At 37.8% G+C, this 26,700-nt stretch overlaps 1 protein-coding gene across 1 annotated transcript in view; it reads left to right on the top strand.

Moving 5' to 3' along the window:
• The first annotated feature begins 340 nt into the window (after positions 1-340).
• LOC121326499 (transforming growth factor beta receptor type 3-like) overlaps positions 341-26,700 on the top strand; it is a 72,372-nt gene continuing 46,012 nt past the window's right edge. The window contains exons 1-3 of the mRNA XM_041269800.1: positions 341-591; positions 6,333-6,505; positions 21,553-21,737. Of these exons, the coding sequence (XP_041125734.1) occupies positions 6,421-6,505; positions 21,553-21,737 (270 nt within the window). The 5' untranslated portion in view covers positions 341-591; positions 6,333-6,420. The remainder of the gene's footprint in view (positions 592-6,332; positions 6,506-21,552; positions 21,738-26,700) is intronic.

The following is a 26,700-nucleotide window of genomic DNA, read 5'->3' as shown; positions in this document are numbered from 1 at the left end:
TAATATTTTAACCAAAAGCAGCATATGGGAATATATAGGTTTTGTGACTATTCAAAACATTATTTGGAAGGGTAATAATATTGCAGCAATTACACTATATACTTGCCACGCCAGAAATATTGTTGTTTATTAAACACATATAAAGTTTAAGGCTGAAGCTTTTTCCATTAGCCACTGTTACTACTATTGTAAATGCTGCCTGCCACTTGCGCCATCGTTTTGCTTTTATTGTGCAATAAACATGGGCGTTAACGTCTGGTTTAACCCTCCCTTTTTGATTGTCTTCTCCAATGAAATACAAGATAAATGAAGCCCCAGTTCCACACAGCCTGCAGTACCACCCACCTCCTCTGAACAGTGAAACAGAGATTACTCATAGAACAAGATCTTAGTACTACAGCCCGTTAATTCGTGTGAACGCCACAGACTTCACCGACACAGTTTTACACGCTGTTCAAAATACAAGGAATACAAACTTTTTTATTTTTATTTTCCTGTTGCAAATAAAGGCAGCGGAGTCTGGAAGGATCGTTAAGAAGGCAGCATACTCCTTCAAGAAAGTTTAGTCGTCTTGGAAGAAACCGCGTTGAGGTACGTATCGGGGCTGTATAAAGTTTTAAATTGTTTTTTATTTTTTTGTTGTTGTTGTTTTTGTTTAAAAAAAATAATCCAGTTTTAGGATAAAGTGTAATCGTAGTAAATGAATGAAGGCTGCAAGCAATTTGAGGGACTGAGCTTTGTTATGAAATTGCTATTTTGTCAAACTGCTGTACTAATAAAACGACATGTTTACTACACGTTTTGGATCTATCTCAAGGGTAAAGCAGTATGCTACATGCTTTCCTTTCCGCTGTGGCTTATGTTTTATTTTTCCAGTGGGAGGGTGTTATGTGTTTTTTGGAGGTTTTTTTGCATTGCATTGCATTTATCTGTAGACTAGCCTAAATCCTCCAGTCTAAAGAATAAATACAGTAGCCTGTTTTTATTCTTATAATTAAGTATATATCAGTGAAAAACAGCAGAACATTGTCTTGAAAGACGAAAGGTGTTAGGAAGGCTGAAGGCTTGCTATGGTAAATCACGTTTTGTAAGCACTTTTAACAGAATATTCCGGGTTAAGAATTTACAGCTAAACATTCCAAATTCTACATGCTACATTATTTTCTGTTGTTTTAGATTATATTGACTTTTTATTCTAAGAATTTCACTGGACCAGCTTGATTTAGTGAATGAGTGGACGGCAAGCAATCAGTTTTATTATGCATTTAGATAAGTAATACAAGTGGTTAAACCTTGAGCTGTTCTTTCAAGGTACACAACATTTTAACTTTGTGCTCCTCAAATAAACAACGAAAAAAAGTGAATGATTTGATACAGTGTTTTATTTATTTGAAAATGAGGCACTGTAAATGCAACCCAGTACTCTACGAAAAATTATCAATGCAAAATGAAACTTGTTACCTGTACATCCTTTACTAAAGCCTGTATGTTTTTTTGTTTTATTGAAAACATTTGATCAGGCAATAGCTGATATTTTCTAGTGTAAAGTTAAACTCCAAACGCAGTAGCTCAGCGGACATGTGGATTCTAAATAACGTATTTTGCTCACTAGCAAATGTAAACAAGGGATGTCCACCAATTTTTTGTAATTTATTTTTTTCCCGAAACTTTTCTTTTTTTTTTTTAGCAGTTGACATGTGGATTTAATACGTGATGAACATCATGCTGATTTAAAATGCCTGACCAGTACTGGGACATTTTTATAGGTGTCATGTTATTTTACAGTGAAAATGTACACAACAATGTTGGGCAGTGTTTAATAATATGTAAAGGAAGTGACTTTACATTAAATGTTTTACCCTTGTAAACAACTACCAAAGGGGCCATCAGACAGGTGTTCCTTTTATCCAGATTCTTTAACATAGAACATATACAGATGTGGGGATTGTCAGAGTGGACCTTCTATGGGGTCTGTTATCCAAGTCTGTGTAAAAAAAACCAAACAAATATATATATATATATATATATATATATATATATATATATATATATATATATATATATATATATATATATATATATATATACACACACACACACACACACAAACACACATATACACTGTAGTGATCTCGGTTACCGCAGGCAGACTCATCACACGGGGTGAGGCAATCCACACACAGGCAGAGGGTGGGCGCAAGGCTGGGACCTTTGGCACTAAAGCATAGCGCTGATACCACAGTAAGAAAGAGCCGACTCTCGCAAACATAAACATCCGCAATGGAAAAATAGCATTTCTGAAGTATTAGAGATCAGATCGATTCCTCTGAAAAGATTTCCTGCCAAGGCAGACGGATAGAGAGGTGACACGTGTGTGGCAGGCTTCATTATGCCAAAGATAAACCCCAAGGTGAGTCTTATATTGTGAGTGCTGGCAGGAGCTGCACTGAAGGCTATTCTCAATTCCTCCTCCCCACAGACCCTTGAGATTCGAAAAGGGCATGTTGAGGATAATCTATGTCAAATAAAGAACCAACAATTACTGTAGCTTTCAGATAAACTCCTGCATTTCTGGTATGACATGTGGGATAATGTGTTGAATTTCTAGAGCTGTTTCATTTGTGAGTGTTCTGATAAATTAAGCCAGACATTAAATCTGTGTGAGATGAAAGGAAGGCTGAAGGTAATATGTAGGCCTTGTAGTATGTAGTGAGTCTCTTAAGTGTATTTTTGTCAGTAAGTAAAGTAAGTGTATGCCAGGCATGGTCATGTTTTGTACTTGTGGTGGTACTTAGACCTGCCACTGTTTAAAGTAACTGAATCAACAGACCACTTTGCCACCCTATACTAAAACCACGTGACAACTGACTGATGCAGAGATGAATATTTCCACAAACTACACTAATACAGGTAAACCAGGGGGGGCATTATAAAAGGTAATGAAACAGATTTGGTGTTTGTGAGTTACAGTAATGCAGATTTGGTGGTCATGAAACATGTTGGAGTAAGAGCTCTATTGCAGGCACAATGCAAGCTTCACCACAAAGCTCAGCCTATGCACCCTGCTTTTAATCTGGGAGAGCATTTCTCCTGCATTTTCAGGGCTGGGTCTCCCCCAGACAGAGAAGAATAACCAGTTTTCACTTAATAACACAATCATCAGACGTTGAAAACATGATTGCAAAAAAAAAAAGAAGTGAATGGTAATTATCTTGCATTATTTAGGTATGGCATGCCACAGTTGTGTCATTTTTGGCTGAATTGTGCGGTTGCTTTTTTTTTTTTTCTTAATAGTTGACCACATAATTTTAAACAGACAAACCAATTTCCTCCTTTCACTTGTGGTTTAGAGGTGAAAATATCTTAACTGCAGCTGTTACAGTGTGAGTCAGGGTACTGGTTTGTCATTCTGCATCACTGGGCCTCAGTGATTTTATAAGTGTGGTGTGGATGTCATTCATACACAGCTGGCTTATATTGGGGCGGTGGGGCTGGGCAGAGCAGGAGAGTCTGACCCTGTTGGCTGGGAGAACTCATGCAGGTTGTCTTCATTTTTTTTTCAGGGAGAAAATGAAGGAATTTATAAAAGAAACACAAATTAGCTATTTATTTGTTGTCACATGCAATGGTTTGCATTTTTTTTCCTCCGGTGGATTCATTATCAACAAGACTTTTAAACTTAAATATTGCACACCATTTTTGTATTGATAGCTTTAGTATAACTATTTGTGGTCAATTTAAAATCGTGCTACTTTGACTGTTGTATCTAAGTGTAGTGAATTGAGCAAGACACTTTGTATTCAAAAGCATGAGTAGGTCTTTTTTTTTTTCAAGGATACAAAGGAACCTTGCAGTAAGAGTAAACTTAATTATGTAGTTTTTTTAATCGCATAGCAGTGAATAGTTAAGCCTTTTGCCTCCAGTCCAGCTCGAAACCATCCACAGACTTAATGGGAATTCCAGAATAGCTTAGGGGAAACGTGCTGGGCATTATAAGAGGGTTTAGCACATATGTGATAAGAAAGGTTGAGACTAGGTGAAGTATCCTGTTCATTAGCAGGGGGCATTACATCTGGTTAATAATTTACAGTTTATTGATCTGATTTCAAACCTCCTGAAAGGTGTCCAAGTTTATTACACACTGCGTATTGCTCTTATGCCAGACAAGCCATGCAAAAAGGAAAAAAGTAAACTTAAGACCTAAATACACTACTGTATTTCACTTAATTACAGTTTGCACAGCGTTTGGCTGTAGATAGTTAGCTTTTACAAGGATGTATTCAAGGCCATCCGTGGCAAATTCATATTTTGTGTTTTTTGGATTGATATGATTTAATATGCTAGCTATGGTTTAACCACAATGCAAGCAAACTTAGCAAACACTAACACGTGGTTCTGTGTGGCTTGGAGCATGGTTTGAGGAGACTGCATGGCACAGAAGAGGAGAATTAAGGCTCGTTAACCCCTTAAGCCCACACTCTGTGTTGTGTACATAAAAGTAAAGTGAATCAATCTTTAGATTTGTAAATCTGGCATGCTGTTTAGTTCAATTAATTTTCATGACATGACTGTACTCTATGCAGCCAGTAATGATACCTTTATAGCAGTCGTTGTGACCACGGCTTCACTTGTACCAGCAGCCTCCAATGGTATAACTGATAAGGAGAAATAGCTGCACTTACAGCAACAGGAATTTCAAAGACAGACAGTGTACATACAATGCTCAGACAGAAGTAACAGTAATACAACTAGAGTGACACACCTCATTATAAAACTGCACAGCGATTAGCATGTCCAGGGAACTGGTTATACTGTATTTAAATGTGCATTCGAACAAAATAATGCTTTAATAGTTTTGGCCTCTTTAGAAAGAATGTTACGAAAGCTGTTTGATAAAGAGCTCCTATTATGTCAGATGGAGATTAGCTCTAAATGACTCTCACTGTTTGATCACAGTTTGTTATGTCACGGTTTTTGTGAGTCTTATAAAATAGCATTGATGTGGCTTTTATAGTTCAGCCGTGATAAAGTGTTTGCAAATATTTGCCGCAACTTTCACTGTAAAGTATGCTGTCATTTTAGATTGTGTTTTAATGAGAAAAAGTGTTGCCCAACAAAACTGGGCATTGAAATAATAGTCACTGAGGGTATGCCAGACAAGTTCAAAAGCTAGTTCAAAAGCAGATAAGAGCTGATATAGAGAGGGAAATGACAAATGCCTGAAAAACAGACTCAATTGTATGAGAAGCTTAAAGAATAATTACAAAACCTTGCAGCTACCTACTCATTAAAATACTTCGATTATCTCATGAGCATCAGGAAAATGCTCATGGAACTATATATCTTTTACCTGATCCATGAGCTCTCAGAAAAAATGCAATGCTTTATCATAATTTCCATTAATAATCATGCAATTACTGTACATGTAAGCTCCCACATGATTTCCTACACAAGCAAATCATTCCTTTTAAAATAACACAAAATAAAGATCAATAAACGTCAAATGCTTATGACAGTCAGCAGCCTTACTGTATGTAGGTATGAACAAGCAAAAGCAAAGCAAACTGCAAACTACAGAGTGATTTTGTTACTGTGGTTGCTGTGGTACCCTTTTAAGGGTAATGTGCTTCATCTGCTAGCAGTTGTTGTAATTTAAAATTAAGATAATGTTTAAGTAGTTTTTTGGCCTGTATTGTCAGATTGTCCAAATGCACAGTACAGTACTAATCTGTTAATCTTGCAATGCCACATTTAACCGGGTCCCTTTTCTAACCTTAAACATGCCACTTAATTTGGTACCAGCATTGCCATTGAGACAACAGAGATAGCTGATTACTGTACACTGTGATTAGACTGAAACACTTACCGTCATTTATGGTTCACTTCATTGGAAGCTGTTTTGAAAATGAAACTGCTCATGAGTACTGTTTCTTACATTGAAAGTATAATATTAGTTTTTTCCTGACAGGATATTCTAAAATTACAAGCAGTCTTCAGCTACTGCAGTCTTGTCAAAGAGCCTTTGTTTTAGCAGCTGTGAATGACTGCAGCATCTACCCCAGCACTGTTAAAAAAAAAAAAAAGAAAAAAGAAAAGGTGGTCTGATAATGTGCAGCTAATTAAATATAATGTCAGTTACTTAAAAAATAATCATGTTTCCCCCTCCGTAAATGTGCATCTGTTTATTTATTTTAGTGATTATATTCAGATTATTTTCTTTCTTCTGAAAGGACACAAGCCCCCCCCCCCCCCCCCCCCCCCATCCTATATAATACCACAATGCCATTATGTATTACGGTTTATGTTGGTTTTTATTCCTCTGCCCCCTACAGGTAGATTTGAATGTTTGAACTTCGAGTAATAGACTGTATCTGAGTGGTGACTATTTCCTGCACTACAGAAGCAGAAGTTTTGGGACTGATGAAGCGCAACCTTAGCATCAGCATGGCTGGGAGTCAGGCTGTGTCCGCAGTGCTTTTTGCGTTTTGGTGTGTGGCAACTGCAGGTAAGTGCTCTTAACCCATTTCCGTGCCTGTCAATCACCCTGTGACAGCTATACCATGCTAGACTAATTAAGTTCAAATAAATAGTTTTAAGTTGAAGGAAGATCCAGGTCAAATAAGTTCTTTATAATTTTTGGTTCCAAAATGACCCCACCGGTAGAAAACCATTTTAACCCCAATAAAGAGTTGTTTAATAAGGAAGATGATTTTGTATTGGTCCATTTTCACAATATTACAAAAAAAAACCCCAAAAACAAAAAAAAAAACCCTAGACAAACAAAAAATGGAATAGGCCCTTTCTAGTATATTGTCATCCTTCAAATGAAAACTGCAAGCTGTTCCATTCACATGGATTTGCAGTGACTTGGTTACGAAATTGTCCAGTGGTATTTTTTGCCGTACCCGAACCTTTTTCCAAGAAAACAACGAATGTTATGCGGTCTGGAAACCACTGTTGCAGCCTGCTGGGAATCCATAAGAATAGGCCAACCGTAATCTCTTATTTAGAAGTGATCTGTCAGTGCGTATGACATCGCGCCTTGTCACTTGGCATGCTGATTTTGCCTGTGTAATTCTGCTTTACAGTGGTACACACAGATCCTTTTAAGTTTGCAGTTCAGATATTTCTTTCTGGTAGAATTTTTCACCTGGCCATAAAGCCGTTGGATCTTAAAGATACATATTGTATTGAGAATTCATAATGTTTAAGGAGTATCATCCCTTTGGAATAGCTCAGCAGGTGTCTACTATCATGATCAGTAGGTTGCAATGAGTGGATGCTCATACTTTAGGTAAGTCAATGCAACAGGAAACAAAAAAAAAAATATCCAGGGCTGTAATCCGCCCCTACACCCTGCCTCATCTGTAAAAAAAAGGGAAACATTTGCAATTTAAAGCTAACATTAAATTCTATATTCTCATCTAATGAGATTTCTTGGCGTAGCACACGCTGACACCAAGTGGTCACATTCTCTGACTGCCTGTGTGCCTTCAATAAGAGTAACATACAGAGAACCCAAACACATGACAAATACTAAAAAAAAAAAAAAAAAAAAAAAAAAACACCGAAAAAATGTTGGGACAGATAGATGCCTTGTTTGAATTAATCAAGAATCTTGCACAACATGCTGGGTTTTTCATTTGGAAATGCAAAGATAAATATTAGGGAACACAGGAAACCTCCTGTTAGGACAGTAAACAAGCACATCATATCTGCATTAAAGCCAGCAGTAAAGCAGCCTGAGACATGATGCCTTCGTGCCTGAGTACACTTTGGTTTTGACTTCTTTTAACCCAGCTGTTTAAGGTAGTGGAAAGCTCAAGAGAGTGCTAAATGTTCCTTCACGTGCATTAATTCCTTTTTTATTTTTAAAGTCAGAAGAAAAAGGGGTTTGGGAATGCAGTTTTCCATGCTTGGTGATTTCACGTTTGTCAGACAATCACAAATCAAGAGTCCCAGTCGGGATTTTCTTCTGTTTGCAGTCAGTCTGCTTCAATCAGACTCTCAGGAGAATGATCTGTGCAAACTGAGTGCCGACAGTCTCGTTCACAGCTCTCAATCAAAGTGACGCTTTTTGAGATATTAAACAGGTTCACATGTATATCACTATAACTTGGGTCTGCTTTGCGTAATTGTCGTGGGAGGTAATCAAGCTTTAAATTAAACTTGGAGAAGTGCAGATCTACAGTATAGGAAATAATTTTACACTCCCTCTCTCCTTTGTGTTGTGTTATACTGCAACTTTATATTTTGTGCTCCAATCAGGATTCCTAGCTGTCTGTTTTAGTTAATCACACACAATACTATTAACCCATTAACCACTGTGCTTGTTGGCCTGTCATCCAATGTTAAACACTCCCACCCCCCCCAATCCACAGCAGCTGCACAGAGATACAAAAAGGCAACTGTGAAACAACGTTTCTGTATACCTGCCACAGTTACAAAGGCGTATGCAGAAAAACTATTTCACCACCACAAGTGCACATTCTTATAGCAAGAACACCCCCTTCTCCTGTTGTTGTCTCAGAGTGTAATCATTTGTGACAAAAAAACCACACCCCAGCTGACTTAAGGACTTAATATTCAGTATAAATCAAACACAAGAGTTTTTATTTAGGCTTTTTAGAGAATGTCTTTCTTACATGTACAGCCATTTGAAATTCTAACAGCAAACAGACACCAGCACTAGAGCTCTGAAGCACATTAGAAATCTGTTTCAATATGAGGTAAACAACTGAGCAGAGCATCTGTTGTGAGTAAAGCTAATTGTGTCTCCGATGTTTTCCTCATTGCGAAGATGGTGAGGTCATGCTCAACTTTTCCATGTTTTTTTTTCTTTTTTTTTTTTTTTTTTTACACATTGCATCCAGTGGAAGTCATTTTTCCATTGCCAGCATTGTTTTTTTTTTTTTTTTTTTTTCAATTGCATAATTTAATACTTGACTATGAAACATGTCAGATGTCGGGTTATGAAGAACGGAAAAAACAACAACAAAAAAAAAAACAGCTTGAGCTTGAATTTTGTATGCAGTTGACTGCAATTGATTTCTATCCTTGTCACATCTAGTTTTACAAGCAAATTACAGCATTCTCTTTGAGCATATCATTCCAGTAATAGAATCCTTGCACTGTGAGTTTTAGAATTGAATTTAGAATTTCGAATTTTAAAGTTATAATTACTTAGTTCCAACAAGGGCCTTCATGGTCTTGTTTGGCCGTCTTATCTTCTCACACATTCCCTGAAGTGCCAGACCTTTCGGTGTTGTTTTAAACAAAGCAGGGTTCTTTAAGGATAGACGTTTCCCATGTGCAGTGCTGTACCTTCCTTTTCAATGTAAAGTTCTTGAAGATGAGTGCATATGCTTTTGCTGGCAGGCAGGAATACAATACCTTTGAACTAAATTGCTAAGGTGTTCCGTGACTAGTTGATCTGTCAGCGTCTCAGTCTTCTGGCAGTTTTTGTGGTGTCTTGTCTCTGTGTTTTCTTTCATTATTCGAGAAACCCCTGCTGTATTCTCATGCTTCACCCAGTGCGTTATTGTCAGTATTAAATAAAACAGAAAATGCTTCAATAGTATTGAATCTGTTCAATTAACTGTTGAAAAGTGGATTTATTGTCCATTTATAAGTTTTGATTGGATTGTAAAAGAACTCCCAGTAATTGTGTTCATAATCTCAGTCCTTCCCTGGAGACTTGCCAGTAATGAAGCTGCCAGATCATTCATGGCTGAGCGTTATGGTTTGCTAGCTAGCATTTAGGCATGGATCTGCTTAATAGTGCTTTATGGTTTCAAGTAGAGGGGGTCTGAAAAGAAAAACAAGAGTAACTACGGTTCTGTTTGTATAAATGTTATAGAATCATTACGTTTACGGTTTGTTTTTATATTCTTTGTCAGTCACTAAGTAGTCTCAGTGTATAGACACAGCAAGCTTGATTCTCTTATTTTCCAGGTGTTTTTCTTCCACTTATAATACTTTCCATCAGTAGAATTGTGGTTGTCGCCTTTATTATCAGACATGCCCAATTTCAATTTTCTCCAAAAAATAGCTGTGCTGCTTTCAATTTCAAAATGAAAAAGCAAAAAAAAAGTGTTGTAGGATTACGTCCAAAAATAAACGCACCTAATATGCCAACAAAAACTGGAGCGGGATGCCTGTGTGACACAGAAATTACTATGAAACAGCTGCATGGCAAACGCAGTCTGATCTGAACTGAGGAAAACTGCACAAAGTTCTTACTCATGCATAAAAAAAAAACAACAAAAAAAACAAAAAACTGACACTGCCTATTGGAACTGTATCTGTTTAGAACTCTCTGTACCTCGTGCAGTGGAGATGACCTATATAACAATTTGGGAGGTTTGCCACTGTCCTAATTGAGTTGTGTTCTAACACTGGTATTCATGACTAGACAGCAGTTTCCATGAGTAGCCTAGGCTGGACTTCAGGTTTGCCACACGGAGAGAGAGAGAGAGAGAGAGAGAGAGAGAGAGAGAGAGAGAGAGAGAGAGAGAGAGAGAGAGAGAGAGAGAGAGAGAGAGAGAGAGAGAGAGAGAGAGAGAGAGAGAGAGAGAGAGAGAGAGAGAGAGAGAGAGAGAGAGAGAGAGAGAGAGAGAGAGAGAGAGAGAGAGAGAGAGAGAGAGAGTATACTAGTATTATACAGTATGTATTGAGTAAAACATACCATCACAAATACTATGACTACTACTGCTTGAACCAAGAAGCTTCGAATGACAGCTTTCATCAGATCCTTAAATCTGCACTGGGCATTGGAACGTGCATGTAACCTTAGCAATGAGCTAGGCTTGTATTTTGTAGAACCTCACATCGGGTCTGAATGTGTGGCTGCCTTTATCATAAAGAATGCTTTGTGGTTAAAGCTGTTGGCAGAATCTCAGGCAGGTGGCTTTAACAATTCACAAACTATGTAGCAGCTAAATCCAACAAAGGAAAGCTTAGTATAACAATAAAATAGAATACAAGGCGTTCATTGAGTAGATAACGCAACCAGTTGTTGCTGATTAGTGCATGATATTTAGGATAATTATTTGAGGGATTTAGCGAGTGAATAATAGAAATAAAATGAAAACTATTTTTCATTGACAAGTGGGAAAAAGTACTGCATGAGAAGAGCTAATGTATTAGAGGGTAACTCTTTATAGTACAAGTAGTTCTTGGGCTCCATTCATAAAGGGTTACCAGGAGCCGTAAGCAGGTAAACATTCCACAGTTGACTGCTGACCATAGTTAACTATTTACAGGCGATTGAGATTCATCAGGATCATCTTGCGTTTGTCGTTGAACCTCAAGGACAAATGTCCATAATAGCATATTTTACACAGATTATATGCCTAATAGTTAATGCATATCCTATTTGCACTGGTCCCACAAGACATCCTAAACAGCAACTGAGCACCGTGGTTATATTAAAGCAAATTTTTAAAGGTTTCAACTAGAGGTTATTCTCAAAGAGCACATTACTAAGAGCATTGTAATACTGCTGAGTTTAGCTCAAGTCCAATAAAAACACACTCTGATTACATTTTAAAAGTAACTGAATATTATTAAAAAACAGAATAGAAGTGTTAAAAAATCTCATGAAATTATACAACAGCGTAGGAAACTCAACTTTTAAAAATGAATGCAACCACATACCACTACTACTACTAATAATAATAATAATAATAATATTAATAACAGATTATTATTATTATTATTATGACTATTACGATATTATTATTAATAATATATTCATTATATTAACTTAATAATAATAATAATAATAATAATAATAATAATAATAATAACAGTAATAATGCTAATACTTCTACTACTAATAATAATAATAATAAATAATAATAATAATAATAATAATAATAATACATCAGTATGTTGCTTATTGATCTTGTCTACTAGAAAATGAACAGGTTAATATAGTAAATATGTTGTATAATAATCTGGGGACTTGACTGAAATAGAAAAGGTATACAGGGTCTGGCCATCATGCAAGAACAGACACTTCATTCCTAGTCAGATGTAAGCAGATAACATATGGGCCAGTATTGCATTACAGACATAAAGAGTGCATGCTGATTATTTCACTGCTGCCCTATTTAGCTTTATATCCTATACTGTTACTGAAGTAAAAAGGTTAATATCTGCAGTTTCAATGGGAAATGTTCATATAGACATTTGCCAGTATTCTGGTTTGCAACTCTTTTAAACTTTTTTTTTTTTTTCGAACACGAGATTGTATCCTGCTCTGGCCACACCAGTGAGGTGCATTCTCTACTATAATTTAGGTCACCCCTTCATGGAGATATTCAGCAGTGACTCCAATCCACACAATCAGTTATGAACAGCAGGAGAATGTGTAGCAATACGTGACATTTAATGTTTACTTGATCTTCCAGCATTAATATAATCTTTTCTGACCTTAATTGTTCAGAAATGCTACGCTAGCACTCGCTGTGTGATTTCAGATGAACCCGACACAGGGTCTTGACATTGCTGCTTGTGCAATAGCTGGCTAAAGACGGGGTTTCTTTTGGCATCACAACTTGAAATGTCAGGTTCTTGTTTCAGGATGATGGATGTTTATTCTGTCAGAATATCCCAGCAATGGCATTTCCCAGCAATTATTCTTTCACTGAAGTACTTAGCATATCTTTCTATAGAATTACACATAACATCTTGAAGTGTAGGCGGTTTTGTGGTGCCTTTCAGCATATTTGCATGGAGGTGCCGAGAAATCGAAAGTTAAAAAAAAAAAGTTGCCAGAAAAATCTAAAGTAATGGAACCCCCAAATGGTGGTTATTTAGTTAAGCTAGAAAGCTGCATAGCCAAGGCCCCATATTAGAACTGTACTTGATTGCTGACAGCTAACAGATTGAGACTTCGAGAAGCTTTGAATTGTTTACCTTATTAGTGGTCAGATTCCAGTGTTTATACTCAGTGCATGCACAGAGGCTGCTGTTTATTCAGGTGTTATCATAGAGGAGGTAGTGTGCCGTGCAGTACAGTCTGTGACCGCATGTTTTCTACTAACACACAGCTTGGTGTGTTAAAAAGGTCTGCCGGCTTAAAAGTTGTTTTAACCCCCCCGTTCCAGTACACAGTGTTTATTACCTGAGGAAGGCAGGCAGTATTTGTATTATTGTGTATAAAACATTGTGAGCACATGTTGGGGGGGAGGGGGGGTCATTCAGATCCAAGGAGTGTACGGAGAAAAAGTTAAGACTTCGGATCATGCATCTGGCCTGGCACAGCGCCATCTTGTTTATTCTGAAATAAACCAGAAGGGCTAAAGCTTTCTTATCACTTACAGATAAACATGGAATCAAGTGTCCTTATGTTGACTGTAGCTGTTGATTCCTGGAAAATAAATGCAGTAATGTTTTGTCAAGTTTCTGGTTACTGTAGTTTCCTTCATTATTATTTTAAAAATTTCACTTGGTCCCTTGCAATTCATTGCGTTCTGTAAAGTATTGACTCCCGCACAACAGGGTTGCAGTGCTAATAGTGGTGAGCAATCAGCTCACACCTCAATAGAAAATGTAACTGCATTATCCTATCTGGAAATGACTGCCTTTGACAAACTCAGGAGTGATATTTTAGGAGGGAGTCCAAAGTCACTTTTACACTAAAGTTGCCCAGTCCCAAGTTTGTGCTTATCAGAGTCTTGTTGTTTCAATCTAGGCTTTATCCTCAATAAGATTCTTTCCAGACATCCTGTTTTTGAGGCCTTAAAAGACTGTCCAAATCAGTTTTTTGTATTCGTCCCAGCTTGACACATTCAGTTCAGTGTCCTGATTTTCCAGATGGATAATTATAGAAATGTGATTCAAGTCCCAACTGCCACCTTTACCATCTGGAATAGGACTTAGAGGCAGATAAAATAAATAAATTAAAAAAAAAAATAATACAGATTTATTACAACCAAAGCAAAGTGCCACAGTTTGTTTTTAACACGATCAGTAAAATGCATGCAGGAATCTTGTTAAAGTGTTATTTGGTAGTTAATTGTTTTTTTATATTTTTGGGAGGCTTGGAAGTTTGTATTAACTAGGATGTCTAGATCTTGAACACATTTGTAGAATAACTTATAACATATAAGATAAATAACAGTTTTAAGCATAGCCAATAGAGGGGGTGTTACCATAATTCCTTTTCATGATAAATTCTCCCCTTACTGCATGAAGTGATATAAGGGTTTGTTTTAACGATTTTAAAAGCTGCAGATCATAATACTGCCACCCTTGACCTGGTCATAGTCCAGTAAGGTTGTTTTATTGATCTCATTACTAAATTACTACAGTGCAACAAGACCCCGCCATTGAGCGGACGCATCACTTCACAGCTGACAGTATTAAGAACTGGTTGAAGTCATTAAAGTACATGGTAAAACAATAAAGGGAAGATAATTTGTTAAATTTGAAGAAATCAACACAAACCAGTAAAGTCAGGGAGAAACGTTTTTGATCCAACAAGCAAACCAACACCCATGGTCGTGGTAAGGAGGGATGATAACGCATGGTCTTAAACCCCTTTAACAGCAGCACAGTGTTGGGGCCGTTGGATCTGCTTGTAAGAAGGATTTTTTATCAGCCTGTCATGTTCTTCCAAGGAAGAAACATGGCAGTGGGAGCTGGGTGTAAAATCTGAAATCATGTCTTAATGAAGCAGTAATTAAGGTGTTACTATACTACACAGCAGATAGATGCAGTTGAATTCTGGGCAGTTTTGTTAATTATATAGTCGCAAAGCTCAAACCTGTTTTCGTTTATCTGGTTTTTCACTGCATCATTCAGTTTGATGCTATTATATTTGTTTTTTAAGTACACATTTTACACCCCACCCCCTTCTCCCCAAAAGCAGCCACGTGTCCATTAAAAAGAAAAAAAAGTTTGATTCTTCATATTATTATTAAATATACTTAAACTTTTAAGGGATGATGTACAGTGCATTTCCTTAAATCTGCAGTGGAAATTACCTACATTTTTACTTGGTACTCTAAAACTCCCCTAATTTAAATTATGAGGTTATGAGATGAGTACCCTGATGCTTTCTGTTAAATATGGGCAAGATAAATGCTTTCCGGAATTAAGCGATAAAACCATAATTTTCACATTTGCAGAAGGCTAGGTGTTTTTTTTTTAAATTTATTTATCATTTACTCAAACATGTTTGAATAATCTGCATGATTTCTCTTTACAAATGTAATTACTGTGCAATAAACAGCTCTGTTATTTTGATCAATATCCCCCATTCTGACAGAATTACTGATCAAAGCAAAACCTTCAAAGTGACTTCTGTATTAAATGTTGTTCACTGACTGCAAAACAAACATCAATAAACTAATTTGTAGAGGGCAGATTATTATTATTATTATTATTATTATTATTATTATTATTATTATTATTATTATTATTTTAGCATTGCTTTGTGCAATTTCTTACAAACTTTCTAACATTAACTTTTTTGCGTTTCCTTTAAGAAGATCATAAAAAATGATGAATGAATCTGGCTCTGTATCTTGCTGTTATTGACTCATTTGTTTGGGGGTGGAGGTGTTAGCCACTCGCACAGAGTTTCATGTAGACTGTATACCAGTAAATACCTGTGCAGTGAGCGTCTATTTCAAGTTCTCACTTTCTTGTCAAATAAAGTGCAGAATTGTGAAGTTGAAAATAGTCAGGCTTTTCATGCACACATTCTACTCATAGCGATGTTTTTGTGTGGGTGTCTTTCTCTTTTTGTGGTTGTGCATATTACTAAATGTCAAAGGCAAAGCACTGCTAAACCTCTCGAAATGAGAATCTTGCAGTGATCGTCACATGTGTCTTAAACTGTGGGTTTAGATGTGAGGTGGGCGTGGTGATGGTATTGCTCAGTGCTTATCACGACAGCGCTTACAATGCAGATTTGAAAGGGTAGGGGAAAATCCATTGCAGGCTGCAGAAACAAACTCAAGATTTACAGATTTTATATTTTATCAAAGGGAGATTACATTGCGATATAAGGGGTGTGCTTCTAGCCCCACCGCTTAAGCAGGAATCAAACCAACTTGTTTCATTACATTTAGACCTCCCACTCAGAAACCAGTGGTTTGGCTGCTGCTATGTAACAATTAACTGCCAACCCTCCTGTTGTTGCTGGTAGATGTCTACAGCTACTCCCTGCTGTTTGTGCTGGAGAGTCCTACCGCTTTGCCCTAATGTATTTAGTGAACCAAGTACTGTGCTGTTGCTGTCAGCTCTGCCATCCATCGTGAGTTTCGTGTAGTTTCCGTTTGAGATCAACAGCTGTGCAGTATGTTTTATATCCCCATGCTCTGAATTGGCCACCCCTACCTCCATAATTGCACCTCCACTCTTTGACCCTACAGTGTGGCCACTTTTCTTGGTGTGCTTTTGAAAGTGTTATTGCCCATGTGTAGACTTGTAAAAGCTCTGTTTGGTGTCTGCCCTTGCCTGGTCTCATTTCATTGCTGCTGCAGTAAATATTATTTTCCACAACAGTGCGAAGAGGCCAGGTTACCAGATTTTATTCCAGTGACAGTTTTCCATTCCACTAAATGCCAGACATGTCAGAAACAAAGTGTATTTATTTATACTATGTTTTAAAGAAACACTATTGCTTTTAGTTTCTAATAAATTGTAACCAAGAAAGCCAAATAAAACCGTCCCTTCGGGGGATTTATTTTCTTCTTTTTTAATTTGCTTTTTCATTCAGTTTTGGCAACGAATCTGTCTGATCCACATTAAAGCCATGTTGCTGTAGAGACTGCTTGCCTTGATTTGTCAGACTGCGTTTCCACGCTGATTCCTGCTAACAACTGACAGTTTATTATCTTTACTCTACTACTCCTGCCGCGTGTTTGTAATTATTTGAATGAAGCCCTCCCTCTCTGCATTTCAAGTAAACAGAGACTGCTGGAGGCAATTGCATTGGACCTTGTTTACAGTTTAAAAAGAGAGAAATATGATTTTATTAAAAAAAAAAAAACGTTTGAAGTTGTTAAGGCAGCTAAAGTGGGTGGAACAATGTATTTAACATGGGCCCGATTTCTCAAACTCCTAGCTGCATTTACAAAAATAAGCAACTTAGGAACGTCCTTCTTCATCTCGCCCATATTTGTATTTTATTTGCCTTAGCATCAGAATGGAAACAAACATGCGCCATTTCCTACCATTATTCACAAAGCTTGTGAATTTTTTGTTGTCGTTCCAGCCATTTTTCCACAGTCGGCTTTGCTGTCTGGAATATGCTTTTTTATTTTTTGGACACATTTTACGGCTAAAAATTAGACAGTTCAGTCTGGCTTAAAAAATAAATTAAAAAAAAAAAAAAAAAACGTTGGTAATCCAAGGTCACTATGTTCTTTAGCAGCTGTCCTAGATATAAAAAAAAAAAAAAAAAAAAAAAAAAGTTTCAATTACTTATTAGAGACCTTGGACACTGCCCTTGCCTTAAACCAGGGACATGAAGTTCCCAAGATGCATGTTATTGCTTTAAATATTACCGTACTGTATAAAATATTGTAGTAATGCCCTTTTAAAATAAATAAATAAATAAATCTCATGAATTAAAAAAAATGATAAATTATTCTCTTAAAGTGGCAGAGCAATTTAGCAGTTATTTGACTGACACGTGAATATCCTTGTTTTTTATATAAGCTTTTTATTTCCAAATTGCTGGAGCCACTGCTTTTGTTTTACTGTCGTGAATTGGCCCCTCCAGATGTTTTTGTTGGCATGATAATGGTTAGTTTCCACTGACAAGCACCATTCTGGTCCAACAGTAACGAGCAGAACCGTTTCAAATCGGAACTGGACCCTGCAGGATTGTATTAGAATACTGTCTAGAATTCAGAATTGTGAGTGAGGTTTAATCATGTTAGGCACACTCAACTATCCCTTTATAAAGTCTTGGCACAACAGTTCAAAATGTGAGGGTTTTCATTGTGGAAGAATAGATATACTGCGTCTGTATTCAGTATATCTATTGGTATTCATGCATTAGTTTGAGCCACAGCCTTTACTAATCTTTTTGTATGCAGTGACCCATTCACTTCATACTACCTCAGTACTAGGAGTGTAAAGTTGTATTCTTGCACTCAAGTGATATATTAATAGTTGGTTGCATGAAAAAGGGTTTCAGTACCTCAATACAGTTGGTGTCCTTCATAAGCTGCGGAGAGAAAGGCGGCAGCAGGTTTTAACATGCTGTTCATTCACCCTCCCCCAGAAGGGAACGCAGTCTCCTCTCATCTGGTCAGGCGATGAGATACACGTCAGCCCTTGATTGACGCAGCATGGAGAAGTTTACTTGCCAAGGGAAAAAAAAAGAAACAAACGCCGATCTGTCACCACTAGCTGCACAGGTGGTCTGTGACGGAGAGCAGGCATTGTCAGACACACCCCGCTGTGACACCCCCGCCCCCCGTGGCGGGGGCGGTGCTGGTGCGGGCCCCCCCCGGGGGCGGGTGGTGTATCTCTAGAGGCTCACTGTTCCCAACAGGGGTCAATGTGGAGTAAAACTAAGAAAACATTTACTGGGGATTGAGAGTAGGGTTGTAACATGAAAACCTGTAGACAAGATACAGACAAGTTACAGAAAAAGCATAATATAAAATATACATATAAAACTTTCATACTGTAAGTGATCCCATGTATCTTACCGTTTTATTATATATCTAATAAAAACCTGTTTAAATTGATCAGTTAATCATCAATTCATTGATTAAATACAAATATGATGCTAAAACTGCATAGTTGCATATACTTTGCTGTCCATTTAGTTTACCGTTTATTCATGGGGTGTCTGTTGGAGCTGTAAGGATAGAGACGCACAAACGAGATGTTAGTAAGCAGTATTGAGCGGCTAGAGGGGCGAACCCATAGCTAGGAATTAGGTGCGGGCTTAGAGAGGCCCGGGCTTGAAATTAGGATAGAAAAGAGATCTTGACCGATGAGCTCTCATATTGCCGAGGACAGAATTTGGTCGAAAGTCACGTTCATATAAAAGGGCTCTGTTCGGCAGAGGCGCCTCTCGGGGCGATAGGAATAGTCCAGCAGCTTAGGACTGAAAGGAGCGATAGTAAAGGCTTCCCTTACTGGTCTGGTTCTGCCCTTGCATGAGGTGAGGCACAGGCCTCCGAAGCCAGGAGCGGGAAAGCATCCCGCAGGGAACCTGCAACGGAGAGATGGTTTAGTCTGGTACAGGCACTGAGAGTGTAAAGCAGGCCACGTCCCGAGTGAATTGAGGACAGCGCCTCACATGAGAGGCCGGGGGTCCCCTCTGACTCACTCAGTGAGAATCCCTCTAGTGTGAGGACGAGGTAGCGTGACTGACCTGAGGTCGGGGGACTGAATCCGCACTTACACCCCCCCCCCCCCAGAGGAAACCGATGCAAAGGCACGAGAAAGAGAGGAGGAGAAAGCAAAACACTAGACAGAGAGGGAGTGTGAGATAAATAGGAGGTTAATGATGATAGGTGTTAATTAATAAAGCAGCCCAGTCATAATGCATTCAGGCCATGCTTTGGATAATAAACTTACTACTGTGTACTGTAGATCAAATTCAGTTTTATGCTGCATATTTCATCACAACAGTAAAAAATAAGATATATGTTGGCAAAGTTCCCTCTTATTTTTGCTTTTTCGAGAATGAATCCAGATGTGGGTATAACTCAGAGAAAAGTCTATAAAGTACAATGTGAACAAATATATGGCAACTTGAAAGAAAGAAAACAGGTACCAGTACTTAAGATACAGAAAGCTTATGCAACAGATTGAATTCTGGACATGTGTTGTAATGCTGTGCTTCAATGGCTTGCGTTCATCACATGCAGTGTCTTAGTCAATAACTGTTGCAGCTAAATTGTCTGTATCTCACAGAATGATTTGACAATGTGGATTCATGAGGATGCTTGTAAGGGCATGTTTTTACAACAACAAAAAAATATTGCTTTGGTATAGGATGGGTTATGAAAAGGGTTGCTCTGTTTCACTTTGCTTTGTAATGACTGACTTTGTAATGAGTGACTAACGGAATAATCTTACTGCTATTTTACCTGCTTACTTTGAAAATGAAACCTACTTACAATATTGCTCGGTACAAAGAAAACAAAAAAATGAACCAAAATATCTGCAAACAATAAGGATAATTATTACTGTAAACTCTGCTGAATCTGTTTCATATTTGAGCTGGTATTTGGTAAATGCTTCATTGGTTTTTGGGAAAACCACAAATTGAAATGCCAGTAGGTTAAGTCTTTGGGGTCAGGATCCTGAAGTTGATCCATGATTTTAATTACAGACTTGGGCACACAAAACTCCATGCTGGTTAACTATTAACTGTGGAACGGCTACAGCAGGCAATATGGTTTATGTATTAACAAAATGAAATGAGTTGAAAGAAATTCACAAGGCAGTGGCAACAAGTTTAGTTTGCAGTTAAGTGTGTGTGGGGTGGGGGGGTGTTGGGGGGGGGACACAAACACAAAATGCAAGACAAATACAAAGGGCTAGATTCACTTCGTTAGTATGATGGGTTTTTTTTTCAGAGAGTAAACCACATTAACCTATCAGTTCAGAAATACATAAATAAAATACATCTAAGTAGGTCATGAGTAGTCAGAAGTTGTTTCTTATTGGAATTGTAATTTTCTTATCTAGTGATGAGTTTGGATTCTTGCCTGATTTTCTTTGTCCACACCCTCCCTGAATCAGCAGTCTTGGTAAGCAGACAGCTGAACTTCTGCCACTAGATTGAATCCAGTAATTTTAGACGGTGCCTGTGGGGAATGCAAAGCACAACAATCCCAGTCAGACTAGTCTTCGACTAGAATTTCAAGGGCCTGGAGCCAGTTAGCTGTAGGAGTTTCAGGCCAGCACTACCTCGCTTGGGGACCCTTAAGTCTTCAGCACTATGCAGAGACCTGCTGCGGCTGTGTCTCTTGCACAAGCCAGCAGAACAGGTTCCATACAGTGGAGTCACTGCAAGGCGGGAGGTAGGGGTGCGGTGTGGGGGGAAAGTTACCACGTCCTCAAAGGCTTTACTGAAAACAAACTTGTTTGAAAAAGAAATAATTCACATTACATTGTGGGAAACATAGGTGGTAGTTACGTGCCTGAATACTATTTAAGGCATGAAACTGAAAACTGAAAAAGCATTCATGTTTTTTTTTTTCCTTATTATAACATGCATTATGAAGTCATATGTGCACAGTGTTATTAAAATGAAGAAATAAACAATAGGTTATAAGGTGCTGTTAACCATTATGACCATTTTCCACTCCCACAAGGAAACTGGAGGCAATCAACTGTCCTGTACAAACAACTTTATGCACTGTATTTGTGTGTGTCTTTAAAACTTTTAAACTAAAAAAAGTTCCTTTACAAAGATCCATTAGCGTATAAATCACAACAAAGCATAAAAATAAGCCTTATAATTACGTCCGACAGGTACCATGTTATGGTTGTAATTTGCGGAAAGGAAGTGCTTAAAGAATTGAATGTGTTTGTTTCCTCTTCTGTCCTCAGGCCCGTTGCCCAGGAGTGGATGTGTGCCGGCACCTGTCAGTGAGTCCCACCCTGTGCGCGCCCTGCTGGAGAGCTTCACAGTGCTGTCGGGCTGTGCAAGCCGAGGCACCACCAGCCTGCCACAGGAGGTGCACATCATTAATCTGAGGAGCCCAGGGGAGGGACCCAGCCAGCACCAGAGAGAGGTATTCCCAACAGAGCCCACTTTAAAAGCCATTAACCTGATTATATCGGCAGCCTCCCTTTTAGTTCCTGGCTGAACAAAGAAAAAAAATTGGGAATTCCTTTTTCAGAAGCATCTAAAATTATGCTGCAGTATGCACACACACACACACACACACAAATAAAAAGAAAACCTTGTGTAATTTGTTCTTTTTTTCCCAAAAAAGTAAAACTGAACTGATTTTATTGCCTTAGCAAAGAACTGCCTTTGTGACTTTGATGTTGAAAGAGTCTGTAGCTTTTCTTCCGTACCCTGAAACTGTAGTGTTAAGAAATGGAAAAATAATCTTTCTGACCAAGCGTGTTGCTATGCAGTCTGGGGGTGTCCATACTGTGTATCTATTACGTCTATTGGCAGGACAGTTATAATATTTAGTTAAATTGTATCATCTAAACAGATTTTCTTGTATCATGGTATGATTCTCTGCCATAGTGAAAAAAAAGCATGGGCATCAGATTACATCAACCACATCAAATGAAAGAATTCAGCAATTACTGGGAACGCTTTCCTGGCTGTGAGTACTGCTGTCTCCAGCAGGCCTCAAGTGCTGTATTAGTTCTTGTTTACTTTATTATTGCACTGCACTGTCGGTCTTAAACAGGGCCCCTATTCAGACCTGCTCAAAAAAGTGGGAAGCGAAAACTCTTAAGATGAAATTAAAGGGCTGTGGATTCCAATTGGCCTTTAATATGTAGGGATTGTTAAACCTATTATCAACCAGTCTGTTTGATTGGGTATTTTGGTTTAATGGCGTGTGCTCTGCTGGTAGCAGTTCAGAGCTGCAGAGTGGTTGGAGATAATGGAGGAATGAATGGCTGCTTTTCTTGCAGGGTACGCTATTTTGATAAGGGTGTAGTGTGACCGTCACTGGAGTGACTGGCTTGCTTTTTTAGGAAAGGCTCTTGAAAGTATGTCCCAGTGCTCTGGGATTGCATCAGTCTGCATTGTGTGGCATTCTCTGCTGCGGCTCAACCACTAATGCCATACCTTGGTGTCAATTATCTGCTCTCTGCCCCCTATTGTAATCATAGTCCTTGAAAACGGCTGCCATTCCTTCCCTCAGAATGGACAGGAAACTAAAGAAAGGTCTGCTGGCAAAAGCAAGGGAGCAGAAGATTGTAAACATCCTAGGGAGATCAGATTAGACTCTGAGATTTAAAACAAAGCAGAAAAAATATTATCTTGCTTACCTCTGTACAAAAACAACTCTGTGTGCCCTTTTGCCTGAAACGAAATAGAATGACTTCCACTATCTGATTTTAGTCGCAATGTGTTTTTGAGTAAACAGTAGTCCCAGACATCTGCAAACAAAGATACCAAACAAATAATAATAAAAAAAAATAGCTGTAACACGCTTTAGCCTTTCCAACGAGAGATAAGATTACAAAAAAGGTGATAATGTGACCATTACTATATCTCACTTTAAAGTTACTATTGTGTTAAAATGTCTAAATCATGACAATAGACTGCTGCATTTAGTCCTTTTATCTTTCTGAACTTCTTATTGCAAGGGATTTTATTTTGGGGTAGCTGTTGTTTTTGCTGTTTAAGCACACAAGAGTGGCCAATGCCACCGTCGAGACTTGACCAAGACTTGCCTGACTTTACACCAGTTACTTGTTCAGACCGCGGCTCATGCTAGTCTGGTTTAATGCCTAGGACATTCTGCACTGCAGCCCCCTGGACCCAACCACTTAGCATCTGTGCTGAAACAACTTTCCAGCAAAAGGAGCTTATTGCGTAATACTATCAAATATAATCATTTGTACTGTTTATAATAACACAGATATAAGTCACGTTGTACATATTTAATACTGCTACGTATCTATCTTGCCTTTCAATTTGCTTGTGCTTTGCTACCATGGCAACAGTTTGTTATGCCCCCCCAGGCACTTCCTGTGCATGGGGATAATCCCTCCTCTAAAATGGTCTCAGGTACTGGGAAGACTAGATTAAGGTGGCTGTTGTAGTGGCTTGAGTTTGACTTCCATAACCAGCTGTCGGGTGCCAAAGGTGGGGTGCTCCTTTACTAACAATAGCTCTGTTTGCTCACAAGGGATCTTGCAAAGAGCACTTAGAGCACTTTTAATAATCTATCATAATTTATGGCAATAAATGTTAATTCTTAAATTACGTGGCAGTTGTTTTTTTTGTCTTCTAGAAGATCACTTAAGCTGTTAATTATATTCTCAGCAAAGCAGTAAAAAATGAAACATTTACTAATGCCCGCTTTAAAAAAAAAATTAAAAAAATATTCAGTTCATCTGTGCAAAATGTAAATCACTTTGTAAATGATTAATTAACCCTGGCTTATACAAGGAGGTACAATGTTGTTTCATGCTTTGTTATGCAATGAAAGTTAATAAGTGACCCCAAAAAAAGTAAAATTTCCTTGTCTTAGCAAGACTGCCTAAAAAGACTGTATGTATGCTTAATGCACACAGACTGTTATTGTATAGTGACTTATGTTAATGTACATGTTTTCCATTCAGCGTCACACATTTCATTAGCAAGCAACTACTGTTAAGTGACATTTGAACTTTAGAGCAATTTCACAATTTAATATATTGCAAAGATGCAAGCAAGGTTACCCCATACGGTCCTAACTACAATTGTAAAAGAAAATATTTACGTATTAATCTGTTTCACACTAATAATGTTAAAAGCTTTTCTAAGTGTTCACAGTGGTATTCGTATTAATCTTCAGTTCAGCCGCCCAATGTATTTGTAATGGTGAATCAAAGTGATCATTCAAACCATACTTGAGATTAAATAGCAGGGCAAGAAACGCGCATGAAAAGTTTTTTTTTTTTACAAGCAGATAAAGTCTGTGTCTGGAAAGATGTAGATGATACTGTGTTTTTGGTGCATCCAGCTACTTAGGGAAAGCACTCATCACTAAAGCTTTCTGTATAAAGACGTTACAGTGGATTAAAATGTGGGCATCCTACTCAACATAATTGTAGTGTGGTAAGTTTTAACTATAGAGGCTTGCTGATAAGATTGTAATGCTCACCACATCCCCAGCCTCAGGTGTTTCTAAATATTTCAGATCTTCAACATAATTATTACAAGCCATACAAAAGGAAGGAGATTAGAGCTGTTGAACAAAGGGCAGAGGAAGAATCCAGATTGTGTTTGCATCCTCTTCAACAGATATCTCTCATCTTTATAAAGACAGCCAAAGGGCTTTTGAAGGATATTCAAGGAAACCTCCAGCTCCCCTTGTCAAAGTGCTCATATTCTGAACAAATTGATTCCAGGATAGAATCATGTTTTTAAATTAAATAATAGCAAAAGTGCTGGCTTTACAGAAACTTTTTTTGTTTTTCCAAAAAAATATATACACTGCTATACAAATGTCTAGACATGTTGCCTTTTTCTACTCTGATGCATCATGAGCATCGACAATTTACTCAAAGCCTCCACTAATGTTTTCTACTATTATAACAACCTGGACTTGCATAAAGAGTGAAAATCATTGAGTGAAATAGCTCACATCACTCTATTTTCAAGGTATCCGAAGCATAATCAACAAGTACAGAGACCCAAAAAGCTGTCTAAGAAGGAGAAGCAATACTTGAAGATAATATCCTTAAGGAATAGAAAGAAGACAAGCGTTGAATTGACAACAGAACTGGCAGAAGGCGCAGGTGTCATTGTCCATCCATCAACAGTACTGTCACTCTTGAAATCAGGACTTAAAGGATGTGTTGCAGTAAGAATATCTCTGTTAAGAATGGGGAACAAGACTAAAAGGCTACAATATGCACAAGAACACAGGAATTGGACTATGGAACAATGGTCAAAGGTACTTTGGACTTTTGATGGATGGACAACAACACCTGCGCCTTCTGCCAGTTCTGCTGTCAATTCAACGCTTGCCTTCTTTCTATTCCTGAAGAGGGTTTGTGGGTTATTCATAAAATGTCTGTTTTTCCGTGGTGGTAGGGGTTGTTTACTGTCCTGTTGTGCTTTTTTCCTATTCATAAATAGGTTTTACTGCCATGGTAGTTAAATTATCGTGACGGAAGGCAGAACCATCAAAACCGCCCCCGTTTTCTCATTTACACACACTTAAACTGATTCATAAAACAATCTGATGACAGTAAATGGCTTTTACTGGCATGATAAATACCACATACTCCACTTCTGACTGCTGTTGTTTTATTCTTTATAATAAATATCAAACTTTATTTATTTGTTTGATTTCCTTAGTTCTTGACATTGTCATTTTCTGGATCAATTGTAATGTATTGTATATGTATATTGTTGTGTCAGTGATGCCTTATAGTCAGAACCAAAGGAAAATGTTATCTCTCATGGTAATGTGGTGCGTAGGCTATAAAGCACACGACTGAGTTCAATAAATTGTTGTTTTTAAGAGTAGCAAACTTTGCTGCTGCCGCTTGGGCAGTGCACCAGGAGGAGGGTGGATTATCTGAAGAAGACTCATAGGTGTTTAGATAGCACAGGTGGTGTGTTATTCTACACTCCTCAAAAAGTATGCAATCTTATTGTTGTGTGTTGTATTCTGTATAAGTCCAAGTCATTTAGTAGCCTACAATTCATCCACACGCAATATATAATACTGTGTGTGTGTGTGTGTGTGTGTATAATCTCATTATTTCAATATGTTGGACTTTATTTTCTCTTACATACAGGTATTTCTCAAAAACAAAGCGTAATTCAACAGCTTGTACAGTTTTAAAAATCATAATTTATTTTACTTTAAGTGTTTTTTTTTTTTTCCTTTTCTCTCAGAAAGGATAAAGCACAGTCTTTAACTACTGGACAATTTTATTTGCTTACTAAATTGTATTGGTTGCTGGAAACTTGCCAGTAATTTTCCGACACCCACTACAACAGGACCGTCACTTTATTTATGTGGTTTTATGAATCAGACAAAAACAGCGTCACAGTGA

The sequence above is a fragment of the Polyodon spathula genome, chromosome 14, assembly GCF_017654505.1.
Source record: "Polyodon spathula isolate WHYD16114869_AA chromosome 14, ASM1765450v1, whole genome shotgun sequence".
NCBI lineage: Eukaryota > Metazoa > Chordata > Actinopteri > Acipenseriformes > Polyodontidae > Polyodon > Polyodon spathula.
Note: the sequence above shows the minus strand (reverse complement) of the source record. Positions and strands in the feature narration are given on the sequence as shown.